General features: G+C 31.9%; 2 protein-coding genes across 2 annotated transcripts; both read left to right on the top strand.

Annotated features, from left to right (window-relative positions):
* The first annotated feature begins 11,648 nt into the window (after positions 1-11,648).
* On the top strand, positions 11,649-13,306 carry LOC111921352 (glutathione S-transferase T3-like). The gene is made up of 3 exons (XM_023916908.1): positions 11,649-11,705; positions 11,748-11,788; positions 12,004-13,306. The coding sequence occupies exons 1-3, from the start codon at positions 11,649-11,651 to the stop codon at positions 13,304-13,306; spliced, it is 1,401 nt and encodes a 466-aa protein (XP_023772676.1).
* A 267-nt stretch (positions 13,307-13,573) lies between these two features.
* On the top strand, positions 13,574-14,821 carry LOC111921351 (protein ANTAGONIST OF LIKE HETEROCHROMATIN PROTEIN 1-like). The gene is made up of 2 exons (XM_023916907.1): positions 13,574-13,817; positions 13,929-14,821. Exons 1-2 carry the CDS (start codon positions 13,574-13,576, stop codon positions 14,819-14,821), a joined length of 1,137 nt encoding a protein of 378 aa, XP_023772675.1.
* Positions 14,822-20,614: the final 5,793 nt, after the last annotated feature.

The raw sequence follows: 20,614 nt of genomic DNA, 5'->3' as shown, positions 1-20,614 counted from the left end.
GAGCTGTAGGGATAGAGGCAAACGGAAGAAGGGAGAGGCGGTGGAAGTGAGGAAGTGAGCGATTAAAATAGAATAAAGAAGTATTTGAGGCAGTGGAATCTGTTGATAGATTAACCTGCTGAAGGAACCAGTGGAGACGTATACATAACATGTATCACTCCTGAAAGAAGCAGTGAGAATCTGAAGCGGACACGTACTCAACCAAACGGTAAGGAAGCAAAAGAAACCCACCATCAATATAAATAACGACATAAAAAGACCCAATACAGAAAATAGACTGAATTGGAAAGGGAAATAGAATGGGAAAATCAACATATTAGAACGAAGCAAGCAAAGAGAAAAACCAGGAAAATAGAAGGGCAAAATAACACAAAAGATGACCCATTATACTGTAGCTGTGTCTAGAGAAATTTAATATATATATATATATATATATATATATATATATATATATATATATATATATATATATATATATATATATATATATTGTATGGTGTTTTATAACTTCATATTTATTGTGGTATTGATGTTGTTTATTGTTAAATGTGGTAATTTGTTGAGTCAACCAAAACTAATCCTCATAATAAATATGTACAAAAAGAAAAGGTAAATTGAGTAATCTAACCATCTTTTGGGGTTTTTTTTTTAAATATAACTTTTTTTTGCAAAATAACCACATATTCCGGAATGGGTTGTTCCGGAACAAATTCCAGATTATTTTTCGGGTGGCCCAACCCATTTCATTGGATCCGGAATACCTATTCCAGATCAACAATATATGTTCTGGATCCGGATTTTGAATTTCAAAATACAGAACATAATATGAGACAGCGATATCATTTCGGAAAGGCTCATTTCCATTTTGATGTTTCGACTCGATTCCAACGTTCCGACTCGATTACGACGTTCTGAATTGATTTCGACACGCAAATCTCATCTACACCCATCTCCGATATGGAAGACGAGCATCACGACCTTGTTATTTTATGGGTATGTTATTTATTTTCCCTTTGTTTTTTTTAAGGTTCCTATTTTTCTACTATTTCATAATTCATAGACCACCTCCAGAATGAACTGAAAACGTTTCGAAATTTAAATTAAAGATGTCATTGTTGTAGGACCAACTGAAAAGTGGTTTAGATGTTTAGGTATTGTTGATTTACATCGAAATGTTGTGTTTCGAATCTTAAAATTTCATTCCGGAAGCCTTCGGAACGCGAAGAACTATTCCAGAACATGATGAACTTGTCCGGAACATGAAGAACTGGTCCAGAATATTGGTCATTTACATTTTAGAATGAAGTGAGAACATTTTTGTTATTTGTGCAGCACGACCTGCTTTTTGATGGATCAATTACACTCTCGTGTAAACCTAAAATTGGGGGGGGGTGGATTTTTGCAACATTCAGAATAGACCTGAATGCGAGACTTTGTTCCAGAATACATGTTTCGGGAGGTGGTTATATATTTCCTAATGTAGATGGGGATCCTTTGCTTCTACATTACATCTTTTGTCATGAAGTTGTCACCTAGAATTGAAGTCAAGTAGAGGAGAAGGTTTTTTAGATTGGGGGTTATGAGCTGTCTTTCGGTAAGAAAGAATTTTGTCGCATCACCGTCTTCTGGTTTGGTGACTATTTTCCTGCTTTTGCATTCTGCATCACCTTCCATTCCCATGCCTTTCCTATGGTCCCGACTAATGTCTCGGTCATATTACACCATGTTACGGATGTGTTTAAACATTCAATTAATGAGTTATCGGATGAGGATGAAGTATGTGTATGTCTTCTATACATGTTAGAGAAAGGTGTAATGGGTGGTTGGCTAAACAACCTGTTACAAAAGAGTATTTCCTTTTGCTATCCAACCTGGATGAATTCAACAGGTATAATGTCGTCTATTTTATAATTATTGATTACAATTACTTATCGTTACTAATACTTTTCAGAAATTTAATTTTTTTTTTCACTAATTTTTTATGTGGCAAATATCCATGAGGAGGATAATGTCACACCCCCGAACCAGACGGCGGAAACGTCCGGGGGCTTGTGCGTGACATCATCTTGAAATATCATTACAGTGAATATAATTGAAACATAACATCATCATCACACATGTAATATAACAACATTCATTGTTTACATCGAATATTGTATTTGAATATTACATGCCAAAATAGTAAGAGTATGATGAAACAAAAATATAACGTAATATCCATTAGTTTGTTTCGTTCATCCTGCTTCAACGATTTCCTGAGAATACAAGTTATTTTGAAAACGGTCAACATAAAAATGTTGGTGAGTTCATAAGCATGTTTGTGAAAATGTTTTGTATAACTTTGAAAACCACTAGAAAATCCGATATTTTCTGAAAACTGTTTAGTGTGTTTGTGTTAGATCCTGTATTAATGCATGTATGTTATTGTTATTTGACTAAAAAGGTAAATAGATTGTAGAGAGAGAATGTAAGAGCATGTAACGAGAATGTTCCCAAACAACCCGATGTTGCCTAAATAGAAAGGTCTTCCGTAAACTTAATAACGTTAATTCCTCTAAGCGAGCCGTCATAACCATACTAATTTATGACAATTTCACCTGTCTTGGCATCGTTGGACGCCGACGGAAAATAGAATAAGGTTTTTGTCACCCTAGACTGAGTTAGTCTAACTGTAGCGAACAGCTCAGGTGTGGGGTGTCATCCCCGTATAGATCCATACACAAATCCCCGCTCTCCCTCCAAGAGACTCTGGTTATAACTACAGGCTACGATCGTACACTTAATAGGTGCCAACCGACAAAAACTCGCTAGATCCTTAATCGAATTTATGCGAAGAGAAAAGGTATAAACTCATTCCAGGACCAATGATCCATGTAGGTGAACCACTAAGGCATCACTAAACATGTAAATCATTTCAAGACCTAAAGGGAATGAGATTATATAACATGGGCCCAAAATATATGTGAAAGGACAACTAAGGCCCATTTCACATGTAAGGTATTTATAGGCCCAAATAGCATGCAAATAGTATCCACTAAAATAACATAAAAAGAATAACGCATATAAAACTCATTCCTAGGCCCAATAAACATGTAAGTGGACCACTAAGGCCCACTATACGTGTCTATTATTTCCAGGCTCAAAAGGAATGTGAATGTCTATCCTAAGCCCAATATACATGTAAAAGGACACTAAGGCCCACTAAACAAGTATATTATTTCCAGGCCCAATAAGGATATGAATACCTATCCCGAGCCCAATATACATGTAAAAGGACACTAAGGCCCACTAAACATGTGTATTATTTCCAGACGCAATAAGGATATGAATATCGTTTTTAACCCGTTTGTTATTGTTTTGTTTATTTTAGCTTGATTATTTACATAATTGATATCTAAAGCCCACTTTTTGTAAAAATGACGTTCTTGGCCCAATAAGCCAAAAATTTACAATTAAGACCCAATTTTTGTAAGAGTAACACTTTAATCTCCAATTTTGTTAAAAACTTGTGTTGATGACTACTTTGTGATAAAAATAGCATTTTAAACTCATTTTTGTCAAAAATATCATTTTTGGCTTGGTTTTGTGAAAATACATATTTTTCTGGTTTTTGGCTTTTCCGAACTAGTTTTTAGAAAATTCATCGTAAGTCGAAATCTGGATCCGTAAATTTTGTAAGTTTGGAAATTTTGTCTACTTTGCTCACAATTGTTCTCATAATTTTTGATGGTTTCAAACTAGGGTGAAATTACTCATCTTCACAGGTTGGTCCGAAATTATTTCAAATATGATAGACAGTTTTGTAAAATTCGCCAAAAATTGTAGAAAAATCGTATGAAAACGTGAGAGTAGTCATTTTAAAGGTATAAATCTGAACTTTATCCATGTAAAACAGTTTTGAAAAAGACTTCCATTTGGATGGTCAAAACAGTCCGAGATTGGACCAAAAGTTTTCTGTCAAGGGCTGTTTTGTGAGTTTAGTTTATAGATCTTTGAACACAACACTTATTTTTGCTATATCAAGTATACAAATCCCAGATCTACATGTTTACATGAAATACTTGTGATAAAACATATTTTTCTCAAGATTCATATGAAGATCCTAGTGATAAACTTCAAGTTTCTTAACATATTTTTAGATTAGTGAAGAAATCACACATAATCACCAAATAATTCATGGAAAACACACATAGTCATGCATATACACATAGATCTACACAAAGCAACTTGTATTCTCCCCCAAAAATCATATAAAAACATAAAACAAGGGGTATGAACTCACTTGGCTTTGAAGTTTCGGTTTTGATGAAGAATAAGGTGAAGATCTCGGCTTTAGCAAGCCTCTTGAAGAAGTTTTCGAACTTGGATGGTTCTAAGAATCATGATCCATGAAAATATGGTGTAAGAGGAGTGATTTAGGTTTAAAGATGTAGTATAAAACTTGGGTTTGTAAGATCTTACCACAATGGATGAGTTCTTGATAAATTTTTGCTTGAAACACCCTACCAAAGTCACAAAATTTTGAAGAAAAAAGAGTAGTTCTTGAGAAGGTTTATGAGAGTGTTTGAAAGAAGGAATGAAAGTGGTGGGGTGGTGGTCTCGGCCAAGAGGAAGAAAAAGGGGAGGAAAGGAAAGTTTGCATGGAAACATGAGACTAGGCATTGTTATATGTTGAACATTGCTCAATTATCCATTAAACCATGTTGAGGTGTCTAACTCTCAATTATCCTCCATAAGCTTTTTTTTTATATATATAGATGGGCCGAGATTCTTGGGCCAAGAAGAAAAAGGGATGGAGTAGCTTGGGTCCATTAAGTGTAGTGAGGGTCTTTGGATTCTAATCATAAAATTTTTGGCCCATTGGGCCCTTGGAAGCATTCACGGCCCAAAAAAAATAAAAGAATGGGTTTATGGCCCATTAGGAAATTTAAAATCACTTATGGCCCAATTTGGCCCATTAGGAATAGAATGAACCATTCTAGGTCCACATGGCCCAAAATGTTAAGGTTGATGAATGTGAGTCTAATTAGAGCCCAATTAGGGTTTCTAGGCCCAAGATAGTCAACTTGAAGGTTTATTGGTCCATTAGGTCCAATAAGAGAATCCTAGGCCATAGTGAACTTGAAATGAGATATCTAGGGTTTCCAACCCTTATTTGAGCATATGAGATATATTTGAATGAGAATGGAGTATAATATTCACTTAGAGTATAGGCTCTTACAATGGATGATGTTTATATGAGAATAGAATTTCCTAGCAAAATGCCAGTTGTGACAGATAATTTAGGATCAATTGTACAAACAGTTTTTACTGTATTCAGTAAGGTTGACAAACTTATACATCGAGACGAACCGAAAGAGAACGAACATAAAAAATTGACCTAAACCCTATAGGGGTTATTATTCGCTTTTAAGGTAAGTATATGATGAAACAACTATTTTTTTTGTTGGCAAATATTATAACTATTTTTTATTTATTTGTTTGCTAACATTCAGATATGGATTCTTGAGACTTTTCCGGTGAGCAGTTTGTTTGGTAACTAACAACAAAATGTGATCCTTCGAGCTGTTGCATAGTCAAAACTGAGGCCGTTACAAAAGACTCACTGTAACTAGTTTTTACAAATTCACGACGTATGATTACTTTATTATTTAAATATTTATTTATTTTATAATTTATGTTTATTTATAATTTTATAATTTTGTTAACAGGGTAATAGACTTGTACCAAAGTTGGAGCCGACGGAAGATGAGATGCGTGTTGAATGGTGAATTGTTAGCTCGACGTGGATTAATAGCCCTAAATTTCCCAACACTGAAGTTCATAGGGCACCTTCCCTAATACCAACACCCAAAAACCTCCCTACCCATGAGCCTCGACAAAAAAAGGCACAAATAGACGATCCAATCACCCACCACCACCACCACAGTCGGCCGCTGACCCATTAACTGAAAATGACCAAATTATTAGTAACTTCCAGAAAGAGGTCAGACAATTGAAAAATGAGACGAGAATGTCGCGAGCAGTTGCGGTCTCAGGGGGAGCATTTAGCAGAGCATGAGACTACTTTAGCTACGGTTCTAAAACTTACAATAAGACTCACAGAGACAATGTTGGTACCTCAAAGGGGATGGATGTACATTTTTAATTATTTAATTGTTTATGCTCGTTATGTTTTTGTATTGATTACAAGTATACATTATTGGATTGTACAGGGATACTACAATGACATTGAGTTATGGGAGCATGATTATGCATTTAGCACCCCCAAAAAGTCGTTGAATGACGGCCCTGAACAGCCGCTGAATGTCGAAGCTGAGCAGCCGTCTCTAGTCATTCACTCGTCGGATGTAATAGAGATTTTGTGGGATGAATACAAAACACCGTCACCAACACCTCTTAGGCGGTCTAAACGCCAAAAAGTTATGTCTGGTATAAGTCGCCATGGATACAAATAAAAAGGAAAGGTGTTACACAACAACAACCAGCACCGTTGTAAAATCTTTTAGATCCTACTATACACAGTGTAGATAAAGAACGAGATGATTCGTTGTTGTTTGGTTACAATTATTTGACCGGTTTTGTTATGCTTGAGTTTTAGACACAATTATATGCGGATAGTCATGGAGGATGGATGTCACGTGATGTAAGTAATTTAATTACTTCCTTATTACATACTAAGTTTCTAATAATAATACTTACTTTACTGCAAAAAAAAAAAAATTGGCAGCACATCATGATATGGATCTCATTGTTGGTAGAGCATAGAGCGGATGATGCTCGATGGACGGTTGTGTCGTCAACTTTCAACACTGATACATATGACTGGAGTGACATGGCTGACATATCCGTTTACCCAACTTGGACAGAGTGTGATATGGTATAATTTTGTTTGGATTACATTACCTGAGTACTTATATACTAATTAATTATTTCTACCCTTTTTTTTGTAGCTTTACATTTCAATCAATATGCTACATGCTCATTGGTTTTTGGGTGCTTTGGATTTGAAGACATTCCAAATGACTATATACAATAGTCATTAGAAGGGAGACTGTTGTTCGAAAAATCAGGATTGGTTTATAGGTATGAGAGTCCACATCCACAAACTGCTAGTGGGAGTCAACTACTGGGGTACCAAACTAATTGATTCAATCTCACTCGAGAGCTTCAAAATGACTCTTGAAAAGGCCCCAGACGTACCACAATAGATTGACAGCATATGAGATTGTGGGGTGTTTTGTGTTGGTTCTTGGAGTTGTTCACCAGGAAATCGATTTCTATAGATGGTAAAACCACCGGTCCATGGGTTATGGGTTGTAGAAAATGACTAGCAGAAATATTTTGGGATACAATGACAAAGATAATTTGAACTTCGTATTTGTAATATGACTTATAGACACATGATTTATTTTGTTTATGTATTTTTTAGTTGTTTGTTCATTTTAATTGCATTTTATATTTCAAAAAACCAAAAATTATACATTTTATGAAAGCAAAACTTACAAAAAAAAAGTCAAATCTATTCCGGAATGGTACTTCAGAATTCCGGAGACCTCTCCAGAACAATGTATTCCGGAGAATGTGGTTATTTTAACAAAAAACAATGTGGTCATTTTTGTCAAAAAAAAAAAAAAATAATAATAATAATAATAATAATAATAATAATAATAATAATAATAATATCGTTTATAAGAGTTGGATTACTCAGTTTCCAAAAAAAAAAGGTGAGAAATCTTATTGTTCATGAAAAAAGATGCATATGTAAGAGACTAACATCTACAGTTTACTACCGAATGGATTTTGGATAAATGATTACAAGATAGAACTAATTAGTTTTTTTACTTTTCAGTTATTAGTGCTTACCTAACAATTTCTTTTTACTATTTTATTGTCTGTTAAATATTTAGCTCTTAGGACTCATATATTGGAAAAGAAAAACATCAATTTTCTTTAAGTACTTTTAAAATAAAAATAATTAAACAAAACAAAACAAAAATAAATAATAATATAGTTTAAAAAACTAAATAAGTTACCTAAGAAAAATAGAAAAAATAAATAAATTTATCATTATTAAATTTGTAAACTAAGATGAGTAAGATCTTTATTTGTTAAAGTTTGTAAACTAAGATTTTTTTTTTTTTTTTAATTTGTAAACTAAGATCTTCATTTAATATTTTAAATACGATAATGATATATGTTAATTTTCATTTATTTTATTCAATTATCTTATGTTAAGTTATTATTGTTAACATAATTGCTATTCTTTTATTTGACTGTTTTTTTGAGTGCTATTCTTTTATGCATTCATATGTAATGTAATTGGATAGATTTGTCATTATATATTGTTAATATATGAAGAAATGAAAGAATGATGTTATAGAACCCTTAATGTGTACATCTATATATGGTTGATTATTTTTCATTTAATGTAGATAGTTTGGATTAAAAAATAAATAAATAAATAAAACCTAGGTTATAAATCTGATATATGTATTTTGATTTTCATCCTTTTATAACTGAACAATCTTATGTGTTTTTTTTTTTTGTTTTTTTTTTTTTAAATTTGTTGGTGTAATTTAGCTAAATAAATTGGGCCAATAAGAAGATTAGAAATGAAGGACATTATGGGCATGTTTGGCAAAAGTAACTTTTAGCTGGAAGTGATTAGCGGGTAGCTGGTAGCAGGAAGCTGTAACTTTTATTTGTTATATGAGTGTTTGGTAAAAATAGTTGGACACTTTTGAAATATATAAAATTACATAAAAGGACAATTGATTAAAAACAAACACATATATACATATATTTTTAAGGGTAATTATGGAAATTGATTTCAAAAGCTCAGTAGCGTTTTGTTAAACGCTACATGAAGTAGCTTTTAGATTTGGAGCGTTTTGTTTAAATTAAAAATTAAACGCTCGTACTGTCAAACGAAGCATTTTGTTTAAACTAGAGCGTTTTGTCAAAAGCTAAAAGCTAGAAGCTCTCAAACGCTTCCAAAAGCCTCGTGCCAAACATGCACTATATCTTTTTCTGGTTATTTTCATCTAGGCCTGTCGAAAAAACTCGAAACCCGTTCTACCTACCCGACCCGTTCCGAATTCGAGTAGAATGGGTCGGGTAGAACGGGTAACGGGTATGAACATTCGGGTAATAGGTTAACCCGATAATAATATAGGTCGAGTTTTAGGTATGAATATTTATTTTCGGGTATATCCGAATACCCGAATTCGTTTTTTCAATAATACCAAATATACAATGCAGTCACGTACGCACACTTCAAATAAAACAGAACCCTTCGTTTCCTTTTTATGAACGACAGCTCGACAGTCGACGCAAACTTGCAAAGGAAATACGACGCTGAAGCTGAAGTCCTGAACCGTCATCACAATTCTCAGTTTCTCACTATCGCACGGAATGGAATTAAAAAGTCTATAACATATTATAATGATTTGTATTGTTATTATATATGTACTTGTTAATTGTATGGAGTATTTTCCTACCCGATTCTTTACTAAACCAACCAACATGTAAGAATAAAAAAATAAAGAAAAAAAATTATCAATAAGTGTCAGTTAAGAAATTTTCGGGTATACCCGATAATTACCCGACCCGACCTCAAACCCGAATACCCAAAAACCCGAAAACCCGAATTACAATATAGGTCGGGTATCGGGTATTATTTTCTTAAGGAAATACCCGTTCTATCCGAAACCCGAAAATTTTACCCGTTCGACACCCTTATTTTCATCTAACATATCCTAACAATAATTTGTTGTTTCTTGCATATAACTCTTAAACAAAGGGAAATTTTGTGGAAAAAATAAGGATAAAGGAAATTATTGTCCTCTATTGGTTATTGTCAATTATGTTAGGATTTCTAATCATGTATGATGTTACGAGAATAAGAGACAATTTTTTCTAGTATGTTAGACATAGGCAAAGCAAGTGGATTAAGGGGTATTATTGTCTTTTTTTTTATAGCAATTTTATTATTGGTTTAATATAAATTTACATATATGATAAAGTGGATTGAGGGGTATTGTTGTCTTTTTTGGAACCCATGACGTGTCATTTGAAAATAGGGAGAATTTCATATATACTCTTCTTAAACATCAAAATATCATATTTATCCAACTTAATTTCTAAATATCATATTTACCATTCATAAAATTTCTAAATATCATATTTACCCTTAATAAAATTTCAAAATATCATATATGTCATTTTTAAACATCAAAATATCATATATGTCATTCTTAAATATCAAAATATCGTATATGTACTGTCTAAACATCAAAATATCCTCCATCTACAGCATGATAATAATCAACAACAAAAAAAAAACTAAACAATCAAAATATACATTCTATAGAGAGGGTTGAAGATGAATTTTTTTGTTCGTCAAGAGGACGACATTCCAACAATTTAGAAGTTTACATTCCATTATCATAGACGTATGGATAATATGGTTAAAAATTTTAATTATTATAATAATTCTAAGGTATAAAGAATGATTATAAAAAATTAAAAACATTATAAAAAATGATTTGGACAAATATAATATTTTGAAGGTTTATGAAGGGTAAATATGATATTGAAAAATTAAATTGGAAAAATATGATATTTTAAAGTTTAAGAGGGACATATATGAAATTCTCTGTTGAAAATATCACTACATACCGTGAGGCCAAAAAACTTTTGGTTGATTCTAGGTTGTTTGACTAGTTCTTTTAAAAAGTACCTTATTTCTAAAAGCAAAAGAAAAAAAAAGAAAAAATATTTTTTTGATTAATAGACGACGATTGTCATACTTTTTCTTCCCCCTAATTGCTCGCAATGGTATTACTAGTGTTTTTTTAATTAATGTTATCTTTGATCGTCATCATTATTAGATATTAAAGAACATCATGAAATACAAAAAGTCATATTCCACATTATCTCTTTCATTAAGGAATATTTTAAATTAGGTTGCCTCCAATCCAATAAGTAAAATAAGGTTACTATTTTCTAAAAATATATTAATTATATCTATATCTTTGAAGTTGTCATTCTACTTACCTAGTCTTGTTTTCATTATTTTAATCAATAAAATGTTAACATATTGATATTGTACATATATAGGCCCATTGTTAAACTATTTGTTATTTCTACCATATGATCCGTTTTGTATTTTATGCATTTGCTAATTATCAATGAATAGGATACAATAATTAATTCTAATCAGATGGTATGGAGCATTCGTTGACCTCATTTCTTTCCTCTTTCATCTCCTTCCCCACCCCTTGTTCATATCCCTCTACTTAGGAAATCACAACCATCAACCTTGAATCTTGATGAACTTAACCATGCCTTGGTGTATCTCATATTAGAATGACACATACCTGCTATTGTTTTCATCATTAGTCCGATATGGTCTTATAAGTATCTACATATATTGAAGTCTCACATTTCTTCATAATGACTCTTTCAGGAAGTAAATGAAAGACTTCACAAATATTTTACATGATATCATAATTGGCGTCTTATACCCCGTCACTTAATATTCATATATATCCTTATCGAGCCTCCATCTCTTAGGTAGGACGGAATGGTGGAAAAAGATAAAGACGGTACCGGCGGTACCGCCCAGAAACGATAACTCAACAATGGTTTCGCCGGGTTCAGTGGCTTCACATTTGAAAATTGGGTTGGTGAACCCGTTGGTAAATTTAGAAAGTAGGAATCAATGTTTTGTTTTTTTGTAGCAGCTTTCCAAAAGATTCCCTGCAAGAGAAGTAATGCATCTGTCACTCTTAAATTACATTTGAACTTTGACCTTGACTGCATTCTTTGACTACATTGATACGGGTTCCTTTTTTTTTTTTAACTTTTTTATTTTACAAGTTTATATACTCTATGGTTTTGTAGTATTTTGCCATATTATATATAGATGAATAAATAATTCATTCATTTGTAGTGTTTTTACTCTGAAAATTTTTATGTTTCATTTGATTCATTTAGTTACATTCAATGGATTCCCGAGGCAAAGCTAAACAAACCAGTTCTAGTCAAAAACTACAAATCCACACAACGCGGTTCAAGTCAAGATATTCCATTTTCTTTTCAAGACTTTCAAAATCCAAACTATCAACAATACCAAAACTACCAAAGCTACCAAAACTACCAACAAAACCAAAACTATCCACAACAATATTTCCCGGTGCAACAATCTTACAACACATTTAAACTTCTAGAGGAAAATCAGAGTTATAATCCACGGAATCAGTTTTCTCAAAGGGTTCCAGAAACCCAATTCCAATCTTCTCAACCCGAGAATTTCCAGTTTCGTGATGCTCAAAATGAAGAATCTGACAGTTTTAGTGACGACCCAGCTCCCGAAAGAATCGAAGAAGAAACCAGCGAGGAGTTGCACCCTGTTGCTGAGAAAAAACACAACTATAAACTCCGCCAGAAGCGAAAGAACTGGGTGGAACGCGAAGAGTTGGCTTTGGCTAGGGCATATGTCAATGTTTCTAAAGATAAACAACGCGGAAATCAACAAAGGTTCGATGCATTTTGGGAGAGGGTTCTAGAGCATTTCAGTGTTCAAATGGGAGGTTCAGACCGGTCACGACACCAAGTAAACTCAAAATGGAAAGACCTCCAAAAGAAATGTAATGCTTTCAACTGCATCTATAACCGTAAGATGAACAGTGTGGCTAGCGGGAGATCTGAGGCTGATGTTTTACAATCTTCACTAAGTGAGTATCGGAGGACTATTAACCAGAAAGGTTTTCCTCATCAACAAGCTTGGGAGTGGTTGAAAGACAACGCAAAATGGGCATTTGTTACAAAAGTGGGTGAAGACTCCCCGCCTCCTTCTTCAAAACGAACCAAAACATCTTCATCCAACGCCTACACATCATCATCTGATCCACAATATCCTCCTATATTCTCCCCCCAACAACAACAGTCGTTTAGTGTTGAAGACTCACCGCCTCAGAGAAAAAGAAAAGGAAAGAAAGCAACATCAACATCATCAACAGAAAATGAAATGTTTGGTCTCGTCAAACAAATTGTCGGCATCAAGACTGCAACCGAAACAGAGGCAGAACAGAGACAACGGTACCGGGAACAAAAATTGCGCATTCTCGAAGCTAATGAAGAACGAAAAGCTCAATTGTTGGATCGCGAGATAGAGAACCAAGATATGGAGTATTTTCTCCGGCCGCATGATCATTTGACTGGATGTATTTTGCGCACGGTGCTTGAAAGGAAACGACAAATTGCAACTAAGTATGGTTGGGAGTTAGAGAACCCATGAAGTTCAAAATGTCGGCATCATTTGACTGGAGAATCTTTCTCTTTATTATTATGTTTTTTATTTTTATTTTTATTTTATTTTCATGTTCATTTTTATTTTATTTTTATTTTTATTTTTATTTTTATTAAGATTCTCTATATGTATCCTTGTTTCATTATCTATATATAGCTATGCTTGTTTCATTATCTATATATATGCATGTTTGTTTCATTTTCTCTCTAACTTTTCTCTTCTTTCAAAATGAATCCACACATTCGGAAAATAGTAATGGAAGTTAACGATGACAATTCATCATCTGAGGATGAACTTATCAACAATAATTTGTTACCTGTACTGTCTCGTACTGCACAACTGCTTCTTCAGAATAATGCTAGTTCAAGCAACATTCAAAGGAGAAACACAATCCACAGAGATCGTTTAGAGGCTGAACGACTGCTAATCCGACATTATTTTGCAGATGATTCAACCTATGGTCACGCGCAATTCCGCAGAAGGTTTCGTATGAGCAAAGGTTTGTTTATGCGACTTGTTGGTGACCTGGAGACGAATTATCCTTATTTTCAAACAACATGGGATGCAACAAATCAAAGGAGTTTCAGTGCGCTACAATAATGCACATCAGCAATACGTCAATTAGCGAAGGGTTATAACCCAGACTCGTTAGATGAGTATTTTAATCTGTCAGAAAGAACTTCTCGTGAAGCTCTTGAAAACTTTTGCTACGGTGTTGTCCAAATGTATAAGGCTGAATATTTACGCCGTCCAACATCCACTGACATTCAACTTTTGTATGAAGCACATGAAGCTAGACATGGATTCCCTGGAATGCTTGGTAGCATTGATTGCACACATTGGAATTGGAGGAATTGTCCAACGGAATTGAGAGGCCAATATATGAGGGGTGACCATCAGTATCCATCAATGATACTAGAAGCGGTGACATCACAAGATTTATGGTTTTGGCATGCATTCTATGGTGTAGCCAGGTCTAACAATGATTTAAACGTCCTCTACCAATCACCATTGTTTGATGAGAAATATCATGGAACAGGACTCAATTGTTCATTTTATCTGAATGGTGAACACTACAAACATGGTTACTATCTTGCAGATGGAATATATCCATCATGGGTTGTATTTGTGAAGGCATATCCATATCCAGTTACCGACAAAAAGATACGGTTCAAGGCAACACAAGAATCAGCAAGAAAGGATGTAGAACGTGCTTTTGGGGTCCTTAAAGGACGCTGGGACATATTAAAGATGCCTGCACGAGCTATGACGGTGAAGAAAACAAAAAATATAATGTACGCTTGCATTATACTACACAATATGATATTGAAAGATGAGGGTGTTGCTATATGTCCTGTGTATCAGCCCGATCCCCCCACCGACGAAGTTGATGACCAAGAAATAATACATGAATTGCGCAATGCTGAAACCCACCACCAGCTTCGATCTGATCTTACTGATCATATTGAACATGTCTACATTCCAACTCTAGATAATAACTAGTTAATTTCAATTGTCGTTTTAGGATATAAATTATGTTGTCTTTTTTTTAGTGTATTTTTTTTTTAATTATCGTGTTTTATAATTATCGTGTATTTTTTTGAAGTGTGGTTTTTAATTAAATATTATTTTAGAATTTTTTTTAAATTAGCAAAAAAAAAATCAAAAAAATGGTATGTTTTATTTTAATTTATATTTTCTAATTTACTTAAATAAAAAAGAATATTAAATGTTATTTCTAATATTATTTTAGAATTTTTTTAAATTAGCAAAAAAAATGAAAAAATAAAAGAGAATGATATGGAAAGTGGGTTGAGTGGGTTGAGAAAGATAGAATTTACATATGGTGTGGGTTGGGAAAGATAGAAGAAAAAGAAAGTAAAAAAACTGATGTGACATTGGGTTCAATGGGTTGGGAGAGAAGGACTCCTCCTCCCTTAGAGGAGTGCTAGTGTATCATATATATATATATATATATATATATATATATATATATATATATATATATATATATATATATATATATATATATATATATAGAGAGAGAGAGAGAGAGAGAGAGAGAGAGAGAGAGAGAGAGAGAGAGAGATTCCTAGAAGTGTATATATGTTGGAGTCTCATATCTCCACAGTCGTCAACAGGGTTCTTTTGAAAAGTAAAACCAATGACTCCTTATATATCTTACACTATGATGTGTGACATCAACATCAACTATTCGAGACTCACTGCACGAGTTTTGGAATCCTTGACCATCTTGACGGCTCCTCTAAACCAAATAGGCCAAAAATCATGAATAGAACAAGCTTGGCTCTCGAATCAAGCTCTTAATCTACAACATTGCTCCAAAACTTTGTTTCCAATGATCCTAAAGAAAGGCGTCTTGGCAGATTTTGTTTGAGGCATCTTCAAAAACATGAAATTGCATGAGAGACACAATATTTGGGCAACGAACTTTGCAATATGGTTCTCGATATCAATGTATAGATATTATACATATATAGGCCCATTGTTAATTTGCTTAATATTTTGAGATTTGGTCCATCCATACACGTATTTATCCTATAATTATCAATAACAAAGGATATGGAAACTCATTCCAGTTACATAAAATACATATGTTGTTTAGTGTATGACAATTATTTTCATAAATATTTAAGAGGGTTCTATGGAATTCATATGCAGATAGTTACAATTATCAAAAATTATTTACTAAACAATGTTCAATAACACGATCATAATTATAGGTACCTTTTTAGTAGCAAGTTACTATTACGATTAGAACTGACGTATTCAAGTGATATTTTATGAAATATTTTGAACTTCAAATAATTCTCTTGCTTTGACTATTCATCATATGGATGAAGAAAACCCTCCATTTTGTGGTTTTTTCGTAGCGAGGAAAGTTTTTATTTTTTTTAGATGGCAAATTTTTTTTAAAAAGACTAGCAACGAGCAAACAAAGCAAACATTACAAATAGAAATAACTAACGTCTCGTTCCCGAGTTTAACAAAAGAAAATAAGAGAATAGAAAAGAAAAATCATGAGAGAAAATAAGAGAAAGGAAAGGAAAACAAAATTTTCTTTTATGTTCCTGAATTGGAAAGAAGTGGAAGGAAAATGAATCATTTTGTTATTTCTTTCCAAACCCTCCCAAATCGGAAGGAAAGTTAGGAGGGAAAGTGATCCTCCCATTTCCCTCCACTTTCTTCAAATTCCCCCCGTTAATGAAACTCGTAAACACCAATTTCTTTTATTTTCTTCTCATTTCCATCCATTTCCTTTCCTTTCTCTTCTTAAGTTGAACTCGGGAATAGGATGTAAAGGTTATGCAACCATGAAGTAGTTTAAATTACATTTACAATTTTTATTCGAGATCCATAAAAACGTTTGGGAAATTTAACTTTCAAAGATATCCATTTTTATGGGATTTACCGTCCCAAATAATGTTTTTATTACGAATTAGTTTATAACCTGTGGGAATCACGGTTATACAATTAATTAAACTTTTATAATAAAAATTTGTAATTATTAACCAATTATTTTAAATAAGTCATTTTAAATAGATTATTAATTAAGCTATATATCAAAATTTTAAAGTTATTATAACTTCAAATTTAACATATAATTAGAAAATATAAATTCAAATTTTGAAATGAGTTGCCTAGTATATCTAAATGACATATGACATAATATTAATGAGGAGTTGTATTAAAATAACACTTGATAAAAATAGATTAAAACTATTTATTTATTAGAATAGGAATATACCAAAACATCCAAATAATAGTAAAGATGACATGATCAAACCTCTCCGTGGTTTTGGGTTAAGAAAAGCTTTATCCGACCAAGTAACAAAATATGCAACTATATTGAAAGAAATGTTGTAAATTCCCCACCATCTTCCAATTAAACCCCAATTAGAGGTCGTTTGATAGTTGTTGATTGGGTTAGAGCTGATTGGGTTAGAAACTGATTGGGTTAGAAATTCTGACTGAGTCCACATCTGACTGAGTTTATGTTGTTTGATTATTTTTCTGACTGGCTGTGCTGAGTGCTAAAAATGACCATTCTACCCTTTTGTTCTTGCAACTCAACATACGTAACTAATCACTTGTAAGATCCATGGCTAACATTTATGCACTATAGATCATTTCTATTTTCTAATGGCATGCCATGAGCAATGTGAAACATATAGATTCATTTTTATTATTAAAAGTATGATATTATTGTTCATATTTTTTAGAAGATGAAAACTAAAGGAAGTACAGAAACACATACTATTAAATGTTAATCTCGAAACCAACAAGCTTAGAAAACAACTTACAACATTGTTTGTAGTTAATGTACACAAAATCAATAAGAAAACATAAACCAATCTTCCTTTTTAAAATTAAATGCCATATCAAACAAAATATTATTACTCTTCTCTCACAACCATTCAATATCATAAAATACATAACCTAAATTGTAATAAAAAGATCACAATTTGCATAAAAAGAGTAGAGCACATCATCACGTTTATAGTACAAGACTCACATCACCGATTCTCAACAGCCTCTGGTGACCTACAGCTAAAACCAACAAAAAAAAATACATTGGCACTAAGCATGTATGTAATGGGAAGCAAATTCACATAAGATGATCAATAATAAAAACATGATGTTATATTGGACATCTGATATCAATTTAGACCCATCAAAAGCACAAAAATATGATGACTTGCCATTTACAAGAATATAATCAGAAAAGAATCTAGCAATATGAAGAACAACAAGGACCAAGGCTGTAAAATCATTATTAAGACAAAATAATTGTCAATTGTGAAAGTACCCGGGGATATTATAATGAGGGTCTGAGCAGGGGCAAATATAGACTCATTTTAATCAAAAAGTTTCATTTAAGCATTCCATCAAACACTTCATGTGCAACTAGAGTTACAAACATATTTAAAGGATTAATAATATGATGATAAACTAAAGTGATATTGGTATTTGATAAAGACTAATAAAATTGAAGAAAGGAGAAATACAACGTTAAAATTTGATAAAGCCATGGTGTTTCTATCTAACAAAAAGATACATACAAGGAAGAAAAATTGAACCAAACGTGATAGGAAAACCGAACAACAAAATAGGAAAATAGAGGTCTTTTCCTACCACGAAAAGGAGGTCGGAGCTCAGGTCGGAGGTGGGCGTAGGTCGGAGTTGGGAGGAGCTGCAGGAAGAAATTGTGTCTGGGGAAGGAGAAGAAGAAACTGCATCACATGTTAGGATAATGAGAAGGGCGCCCTCAGTGATGGTGCTGGTTGTAGCAGCGTCTGTGTAAAGGAGGGCAATCAAAGAAAAAGTCTCAGTCAACTCATATTTTTTTCAGGACCGAGTAAGGAGCTGGGTCAGCTCTTGCTGACCGAGGCAGTCAATTTCGGGATCTATCAAATGGTCTGACCGGACCGAGTCAGCCGAAATTTGCTGACTGGACCCAATCAGCTCACTATCAAACAAAGCCTTAGTCACCATAATTGGACAAGTAATAACCTACTCATCCCTATCTCACTAGTCCCTTTACTTAACATCATTGTATCCTATTATGTACACACCAATCTAAACTGTTATCATAAATCTTTAGATTTATCTTTTAGGTTATTATTACCATATCATTAACATATAATTATTATTTTGACTAATTTTTTTTTATCACTACTTCCTTATATCATACTCAATAAAACTTTATTATATAATAACTACATTTTATTTTTAACTTTTTTAATATTAATAATTTTAAATTTGGTTTTTATTCAAATAAAAAAAACAACAGTATTGTTTTTATAATATATAAAAAATATTATAAAAAATTAAAATTCCAAATAAATCCATTACAAAAATAGTTGTGATTTTTATTTTTATTAATTTTATTATCTAATAATTATATTTTGGTTATCAATTAATTAATTATATTTACTTTTTTCTATTTAAATATTTTATTTCAAATTTATTTTTTCAAAAATAAATTAAAAAGAACAAATATATAAAATTATTATATTTTACAAACTATATATATATATATATATATATATATATATATATATATATATATATATATATATATATATATATATATATATATATATATATATATATATATATATATATATATATATATACACACACACGTCATTAAATCATTAAATGCGTTTATAGTAAATAATAGTTATTTCTTTTTATTTATGGAAAAATATACAAAAAAATTTATCGGTTTCTATTATGATTTTGTAATTTATATATAATTAAAAACTGACTAAAAAATGAATTAAAAATAAAAATATTAAAAAATTGATTAAATATTCCGTCGATAATAATACCGAAATAGGAGGCATCAGGTAAATCAAATAATTATTAATATAAATATTAAATATCAAAAATTATACATTATCGTCGCTTTGCCGGACCACCGAAACCACGAAGCCATTGTCGTCGAACCATTGACTCGTCGGACCACCAGGCGTTATGCCGACACCTCCGTCGAACCATAATTAACGATTAAACAAAATGATATGATATTTTTCAAAAAAGATATTCCATAAAAAGAAACAAAAAAAACAAAAACAAAAAAACAATTTATTCTTCTTGAAATAATATCATTATTTTACCCAAAGATATCATGTTTTGCAAAATCTAATAGATTTTGTAATATATCGTGAGATGTGAGTTTTATTAAAATTTTATTTATTATATTTAACATTTTTTAATAATAAGCGAAATCTAAACAATATGCAAGTCATGACATCCTTATTGCGAAATTTATAATATTTAGCTTTTAATATGTTGAATATAACATACCATATTAGTCTACATATATACTTTTTTGATTACTCTTAATTTTAAACCTAATTTATTAAAAAAGATGAGAATGTACAATTTAACCTGATGTCAAAAATTGCATTTTGATTGCCCTCCTAAAAATGGAAAATATAGAATAAAAATTGCATTTTGATTGTGCTCCTAAAAATTTACTCTATTAAATGAAAGCTTTTTTTTTATTACATGTCACACTCTCATTCAATTTGTTAAATATTATTTTTTGGTTATTTTAAATTAATTTTTTTCACATGTCATTTTATGGGTCTTTCTATTTTAATAAATTTCACATAGTACTTTAATGTAATAATTACAATAAATGTAGTAAAATGAATATCAATTTCATTAATGGACTTTTATTTAAAAATTACCAAATTAAAACTCATTGATTTATTTTGTTTATTTATTTAAATTAAAAGATAAGAAAATCAATTTTAATAA

This window comes from Lactuca sativa, chromosome 4, assembly GCF_002870075.4.
Source record: "Lactuca sativa cultivar Salinas chromosome 4, Lsat_Salinas_v11, whole genome shotgun sequence".
Classification (NCBI taxonomy): Eukaryota; Viridiplantae; Streptophyta; class Magnoliopsida; order Asterales; family Asteraceae; genus Lactuca; species Lactuca sativa.
This window is presented reverse-complemented; position numbering and strand designations above follow the sequence as displayed.